A 6,997-nucleotide genomic window follows, 5' to 3' on the forward strand; every position below is an offset into this window, starting at 1 on the left:
CCACTAACCTCGCGGAGGAGCCGGCCGGGATGCTCGCCATGCTTTCTTTCTTGGCGTCTGGGACCTCCCAAAGATCAACCAAAGGCTTACAATCCTGGGGGCCGTCGACCGATAGCGTCGCGGCGGCGGCTCCTCCATAGTTGTCGACGAGTTGGAATCCCGGTGCTGGCGCCTCGAGCGGGATTATCGATGCCGGATCTTTCTGCGGATGATCGAACGCCACCGACGCCTCCGAAGCGGCGGCGCCGCTGTGCTGCGCGATCGGGCTGAAATCTTGGAAGGAGAAATCGTCGCAGCAGTCAAGAACCTCGCGGCCGCTGATGCTCACGCTCTCGATCTTGACATCCAGGAGTGGGAAATCGCTGGGGAGATTGTAGACAGCACACGAGACGGCCATGGCGCCGGCGCCAGCGCCTTCGATCGATAGAAATGGGAAGCGCAAGGGACTAGATTCTTCTAAAATCCTAGGCCTAACTAGACGATCGATCGCTGGATCGATCGATCAAGAAGGCAAAGACGCCATCTTTGAGGCGCGGAAAAATGTAGGCGCTAAACCAAAGGAGCGGAAGGGCGTTAACGAGCTGGAAAGTGATAGTGAGAGCACTGGGAGTGCCACCAAATTTGGTGGCTACCCCCAGAATTAGCTTTCCCCAGTGTTCTGTGGACCGCTAGCTTCGCTAGTGGTAGTTTGCAAAAACAAAATGAAGGAAAAGATGAAAAATGGAAAATAGCAAAAAGCAACATTTCTAAAACAAAATGATCCAATTTCAAAAATTATCGCCGCCCGTGGGGCTCGAACCCACGACCACAAGGTTAAGAGCCTTGCGCTCTACCAACTGAGCTAGGGCGGCCTTGATGTGAAAGCTTTCAAGTTTTGGCTTCTTGCCCTTTTAAGCTCTCTTTCTTAAAGTCTTGCATTTTTACTTTTAAAAGGGATAAGGAGTTTTAGGGTTTTTTCGATGGAGCTGCTATGGAGGAGTTCGCCATTCACCAGCGCTGCTCAAATCCCTCTCAAATCCACTCGCCAATCGCCCGCAGGTATTTTCCAGCTGAAATCTTGCCGAAATTTCGCTTCATCGCAATGACATTGCATCAGGAGCGATCCCTTTGTCGATCACCGCCGAGGAATACAATCGCCGGGAGAACAGGAGAATGAAGCACCAAAGAATTCGCAAGAAGGTCTGGAATCGAGGATTTCCAGGAGCTGCATTGCCTGATTCCTCCTCTTTCTTTCTTCCTTCAGCTGAGCGGCACCACGGAGAGGCCACGGCTCGCAGTTTTTCGTTCCAACCAGCATTTGTACTGCCAGGTGATTGACGACACCAAAATGCACACGCTCGCGGCCATGTCGACGATCCAGAAGCCCCTCCGCGACGAGCTCAATCTCAGTTCTGGCCCAACGATTGTAAGTCCTGTTTTTCCTTCCAGTTCTTTTACACTATCTACCGAGAACTTCGCAGGAGGCGGCAAAACGAGTCGGGGAAGAGATTGCCAAGCTTTGTCTCAGTAAAGGAATCACCAAAATAGCTTTCGACCGGGGTGGATTTGAGTACCATGGTCGGATCAAAGCCCTGGCCGAGGCCGCTCGAGAGAGTGGGCTTGAGTTCTAAACAAATTCTTCTCTTTTTGTTTTACTTAACTTTTCTCTTACAGATAATCTCTAGGGAAGAACATCGCAATGTGCGGTGCCTGTTAGCTCGACGTGTGGTGTTTCGGGGCTCAAGGTTTTTCTTAGTCCTTACAGGTGCTCGCTCCCATAGTCATGAGGAGCTCATGCCAATCTCTTCATTCTCCTTCAATTTCATTGCCTTCAAAGCGAAGAAGATTGCGCCGAGTTGCTACTGCGGCTCTCAGTAATGCTCAGGTTCGCAAGCAAGTGCAGCTTCGGTTCTATCATCAAATTGCATTGTTTTCGCAGGTCAAGCAAGCCGAGATGCTGATTGAGCGGCTGTCTACGCGCTTGACAACAGATAAGGTGTGAAGTATGTTTTTCGTGCATCTGCGCTACCCTTTTAAGTATTTCTTCTTCTTTTGTTCACAGGTTTTGGACAAGATTACTACTGTCATTGCTGGCCAAACTCCGGTGCGACGATCATTTTGTTCTCTCTCTTCAAGTTTTGAAGAAAATTCTTGTTTCACAGGTGGAACCAGACATACTGGACAAACAACTCAAGGCCATCACAACCGGAGAGGTGTGTTTTCTTTTTGTTCACTGTTGCTCTTAGAATTGAATTGGTTTGTGTAGGATTACAATTCCTGGGAGGAGTTGAGGACAGAGTTTGTACGCAATGCCTCTAACCTGTGGACGTCTTCTTATGATTTGGCAAGTCCGAGGCCATTTGAAACCTGTGCTTTTCAATCTTAACGATGGCTTTCAGCTTACAAACTTCAATCCATTTGAGCTTGGACACTGGGTCGGGGGCTTGATTGAAGACTTCGCTGAAAGAGTAAAGGATGTTCGCAAGTTTAAATGTGATAATGGTTTTGTTTGCAGTTTGCTGCCTGGGAACTATCTAGTTTGGTGGCCATCGGAGAGAGATGGGTGATCTGGACGCCGCTTGTTGTTCTTACAATGGCGTGGTAAATTGTTTCGTTTTCTATCCACAAAGGATGAGCTCGTAAATGTGCACAGGCAAATGTCAAAGAATAGAAATCAGAACGGCGAAGCGACGGAAAGCCAGTACGTACGTAATACCAGATCTGTATTCATTTTTCCCTCTGTTTTCTCTTTTATCAAGGACATTGGTGCCGCCTGTCACTGAAAAGCAAAAGCAGGTCAGGAAGGAGATCGAGAGAATGAAACTAAGATGTTCGCTTCTACAAGAGGTGGGAGCTATAAAAGTGAGTTGCTTTGGAGGTTTTCTTTGTGAGAATTTGGCTTCCTATAACACAACCGAAATGACAGGGAAGTGCGACTATACAAGCCATCGTGAAGCAGCTCCAGATGGTTGGCTCAATGTTCGACGACGAGACTGCCATGGAGAACATTAACGGGAGCTGGCAGCTATTGTGAGTGTTTTTTCGTTTTCGAAGTTTGAGGTTCCTTGTGCTCTAAGATCTAGCATTGTTCATACAGATATGCGTCTCAAGAGCCCGCGATATTTTCTCGATTGCCCGGTCTAGAGATAAGCAATCTGGAGCAGAAGTTTTCACGGCGGAGTAACGATCAAACGCTGACGATACACAATCTCGCGCTCTTGAGGTTTGTAGGATGATCTTTGGAGTAGCGAATCTAAGCTTTGAAACATAGACTACCTGGTGTGGGAGCGGTCCGAGTGGAACTCAAGGGCGTGTGGAACAAGTCGACTGGTATGGTGGTCTTTGACGAAGTTTCTGCTGGTAGAGCTTTCGAGTCCCCAGTTTCTTGGGACTTGACAAGGATCACTCTCGCGCTGCCCGTTCCTCGGTCCGAGCGGTGGGAGCTTTTGTATATGGACGACGTGATTCGCGTAAACCAGGGAGACGATAGCCATTTGTACATCTATTCCAGACTTTACACTTGAAGCTTTGGAATTGAGCACGCATTACTGCCTCCAATATTCTCGCTATATTGTAATAGTTCTTCCAATCCAAGCTCTAATGGACTGCAGGAACAAGTTAGGAGATCCTAGTCAGCCAGTTGACGGGAACGAGTGATCTTCCGAGCTTCTTGAAACGTTCAGAATTGCGATGGAGTCCCTTCGCTGGATTCCAAGAGATGTTTCTCCATCCTTTCATCCACCACCGAGAGAACTCGCGAGATTTCTTAACGTTTCCACACACTCGGAGAGCAGTGATGGAGGCCGCGCGCTACGCGATCTTGTTCCCGGCGTCAAAGGCGAGGCGATTTAGAGCGAGATCCATCTAGATCTAACTCCAAAATCCGGGAAGGCGTTGCGCCAAGGACGCCCGAGAATGCGCGTGATAATCGGGCGATGGGACCGTGTCGTATGGTATAAGTACTTGGTATGATATTTTATTATTGGAACCCGGTTGCTGAGATCATGGCTATCAGGTAAGTGTAAAGGTGGACCGTTGTAGAAGACCCGGGTTCGATGCCGAAGGGTCCAATCAACAAGGACTTTTATGAAATTTTTTTCCACAATAAGTAGCCTTCGTTCTGGTTCGCCAGCTCATTAAAACAACTTAGACCAGTCAGTTAGGACTTTGGTCTCTCAAAACATACGTGTCCGGTTCGACTCTTCTCTATATTAATCGTGCTTTTCTAAACTAATTGTATAATTAGATTATTAATAAATTAGTTTAACTAAAACTTTTAGGGTTGTGCCCTAGTTTCGTTGGCTAGGGTTTTAGGAAACTCGCAGATCAGGGTTTTCTCTCTTTGTTCTTGGAAATTACATCGCGCAGTCATGGCAGGGATGGCACCGGAGGGCTCGCAATTCGATCCGCGTCAGTTCGATCAGAAAATGGAATTCGCGTAAGTTCTCTCCTCTCTTCCGCAGCTCGAGATCTTTTGTTTTCCTTTTCCTTTTGGCAGCCTCGAGACCGGCGAGGAGGCCCTCTCGACCTGGGAGGAGGTTAACGAGACATTCGATTCGATGGGTCTCCACGAGAATCTCCTGCGAGGGATCTATGCCTACGGTAGGCAAAGGGAAATCTTCTCGAGATTTCACAAGCTTTGTTCTTACGATTCTTGGTTTGCTGCTGCCAGGTTTTGAGAAGCCATCGGCGATCCAGCAGCGAGGAATCGTCCCGTTTTGCCGGGGCCTCGACGTGATCCAGCAAGCCCAGTCGGGGACCGGCAAGACGGCTACGTTTTGCTCGGGCATTCTCCAGCAGCTTGACGGACACCTGAACGAGTGCCAGGCGCTCGTCCTCGCTCCGACCCGCGAGCTCGCCCAGCAGATCGAGAAGGTGATGCGAGCGCTCGGGGACTACTTGCAAACCAAAGTTCACGCTTGCGTCGGCGGCACGGACGTCCGCCAGGACCAGAGGATCTGCCAGTCGGGTGTTCACGTCGTGGTTGGAACTCCTGGCCGCGTCTACGATATGCTCCGCCGCCGGGCCCTCCGCTCCGAGCACATCAGGATGTTCGTCCTGGACGAGGCGGACGAGATGCTCTCCCGTGGATTCAAAGACCAAGTAAGCCACACTTTCCTTTCCTATCGCGTTTCGATTCGTTGTTTCTTCTTGGTTTGATGATTTGCGCTATGAGTTTTCGAGATCTCTCTTTTGTTCGTAACTCTCTTTCTCACTACTTTGGTTGGGTTGTGTGTTTTAAGATCTTTCTTTCTTTTCTCGTTTTCTCGTGTTGGTTTGTTTCATTTTCGAAATCTCTCCGCTGGTTTCGTTGTTCTTCTTAACTTCTCTCTGTCTTTAGATTTCGTTCTTCTGACTGGTTGAGTTCTTTGGATTTTTCATCTTGTTGCTCACGACGCGATTCTCTGTTTTACAGATCTATGATATCTTCCAGCTCCTGCCCGCCAAGGTCCAGGTGGGCCTCTTCTCCGCCACCATGCCGCCCGAGGCGCTGGAGATCACCCGCAAGTTCATGAGCAAGCCGGTCCGGATCCTCGTCAAGCGCGACGAGCTGACGCTGGAGGGTATCAAGCAGTTCTACGTGAACGTGGAGCGCGAGGACTGGAAACTGGACACGCTGTGCGACCTGTACGAGACGCTGGCCATCACGCAGAGCGTCATCTTTTGCAACACCCGCCGCAAGGTGGACTGGCTCACGGACAAGCTGCGGAGCCGCGACCACACGGTGTCGGCGACGCACGGCGACATGGATCAAAACACCCGCGACATCATCATGCGCGAGTTCCGGTCGGGATCGTCGCGAGTTCTCATCACCACCGACTTGCTCGCGCGCGGGATCGACGTCCAGCAGGTGTCGCTGGTGATCAACTTTGATCTTCCCACGCAGCCGGAGAACTACCTGCATCGAATCGGGCGCAGCGGTCGGTTTGGGCGCAAGGGAGTGGCGATCAACTTCTTGACCAAGGACGACGAGAAGATGCTCTTCGACATCCAGAAGTTCTACAACACCGTCATCGAGGAACTGCCGAGCAACGTTGCGGACCTCATCTGAGCAGCGACTTCTTGGAGCGTGAGTTTTTACTTTGTTCGTCTATTTCTTCTTTTTTGTTTCGGCTGCTGTGCGGAAGTTTTGTTTCCGCTGCCTCTCTTTTCGTTTTTGTACTTTTAGTTCGGGAAAGGAATCATCAATTCACTTGAAAAAAAAGTGTGCTCAAAAGTATTTTAATGATAAGATTTTGAATAAAAGAGAATAAGTTGTTATATTTTTAAAATAAATTATTTTCAAGAATTTTTATTATAATAATAAGTAATTCATAATTTGACTGGTGTTAAAAATGCAATATAAGAAAATTAGTTTTTAACTTTTTAAAATTTTAGTTATTTTTATCTATATTTGTCTGAATTTTTAAAAGTTTTAATATAAAAAAATAAACTAATACACCTCAAATTGTCAAACTTAGTAATAGAATATTCAAATGTAATTTTCACAAAGTGTGAGTGCTTTGCCCTTACAAAAAGATATAAGATGTATTGTGAGTGCATAGAATATGGAAAGGGAATACAGAAATGTGCATATCAATTAGCCCAAAAACCCTAGTTTATATACAGGAGCGAGTGGTTCGGATTGAAACCAATCCGACGGCTACCAAAATCCATTACGCTAATATTAGTATACGGCATCGTAACCGTACACTTGGCCCTCACATCATCCCCTCCTCTCGGAATAATGGAAGGCCGTCAGGGTTCTCTTGTAGACGGGCCGGGATCTGGAGGAACGTCAGGAGGAGGCATTGGCGGATCTGTAGACGGTATTAACTACTCCTGATCCCTTTGTATGAAGCGTTTTAACCGCTGCACATGCACAATCTCCGGAGGATTGGCCTGCTGAACGTCATGCCGAACCTCATAAACTTGCGGTCCAACTTGCCGCAACACCCGATACGGTCCTTTCCACTGCGCAAGGAGCCCCTTAGATAAACCACATACCGTAAGATAATTGTAAACCACAAATTTTTCC

General features: G+C 48.2%; 2 protein-coding genes and 1 non-coding gene across 4 annotated transcripts; 2 read left to right on the forward strand and 1 right to left on the reverse strand.

Annotated features, from left to right (window-relative positions):
- Positions 1 to 778: 778 nt before the first annotated feature.
- TRNAK-CUU lies at positions 779 to 851 on the reverse strand. Its single transcript has one exon. It is a non-coding gene; the product is annotated as a tRNA-Lys (tRNA).
- A 260-nt stretch (positions 852 to 1,111) lies between these two features.
- On the forward strand, positions 1,112 to 3,547 carry LOC9660911. Of its 2 annotated transcripts, none has more exons than XR_002993855.1 (14): positions 1,112 to 1,179; positions 1,244 to 1,405; positions 1,461 to 1,864; positions 1,919 to 1,975; positions 2,042 to 2,083; positions 2,142 to 2,192; positions 2,246 to 2,323; positions 2,379 to 2,447; positions 2,495 to 2,580; positions 2,633 to 2,680; positions 2,739 to 2,841; positions 2,906 to 3,009; positions 3,057 to 3,202; positions 3,251 to 3,366. XR_002993855.1 is itself a non-coding variant. In XM_002982255.2 (14 exons), the coding sequence occupies exons 3-14, from the start codon at positions 1,763 to 1,765 to the stop codon at positions 3,501 to 3,503; spliced, it is 1,119 nt and encodes a 372-aa protein (XP_002982301.2). In that variant the 5' UTR covers positions 1,112 to 1,179; positions 1,244 to 1,405; positions 1,461 to 1,762; the 3' UTR covers positions 3,504 to 3,547. The 2 variants fall into 2 exon arrangements, 1 of the variants encoding a protein (XP_002982301.2); XM_002982255.2 differs by having other exon boundaries at positions 3,077 to 3,202; positions 3,251 to 3,547.
- Positions 3,548 to 4,257: 710 nt separating this feature from the next.
- On the forward strand, positions 4,258 to 6,242 carry LOC9636232 (eukaryotic initiation factor 4A-6). Its single transcript, XM_024687437.1, has 4 exons — positions 4,258 to 4,417; positions 4,478 to 4,581; positions 4,652 to 5,082; positions 5,396 to 6,242. The coding sequence occupies exons 1-4, from the start codon at positions 4,350 to 4,352 to the stop codon at positions 6,029 to 6,031; spliced, it is 1,239 nt and encodes a 412-aa protein (XP_024543205.1). The 5' UTR covers positions 4,258 to 4,349; the 3' UTR covers positions 6,032 to 6,242.
- Positions 6,243 to 6,997: the final 755 nt, after the last annotated feature.

This window comes from Selaginella moellendorffii, unplaced genomic scaffold (genome assembly GCF_000143415.4).
Source record: "Selaginella moellendorffii unplaced genomic scaffold, v1.0 SELMOscaffold_53, whole genome shotgun sequence".
In the NCBI taxonomy this organism is placed as follows: Eukaryota; Viridiplantae; Streptophyta; class Lycopodiopsida; order Selaginellales; family Selaginellaceae; genus Selaginella; species Selaginella moellendorffii.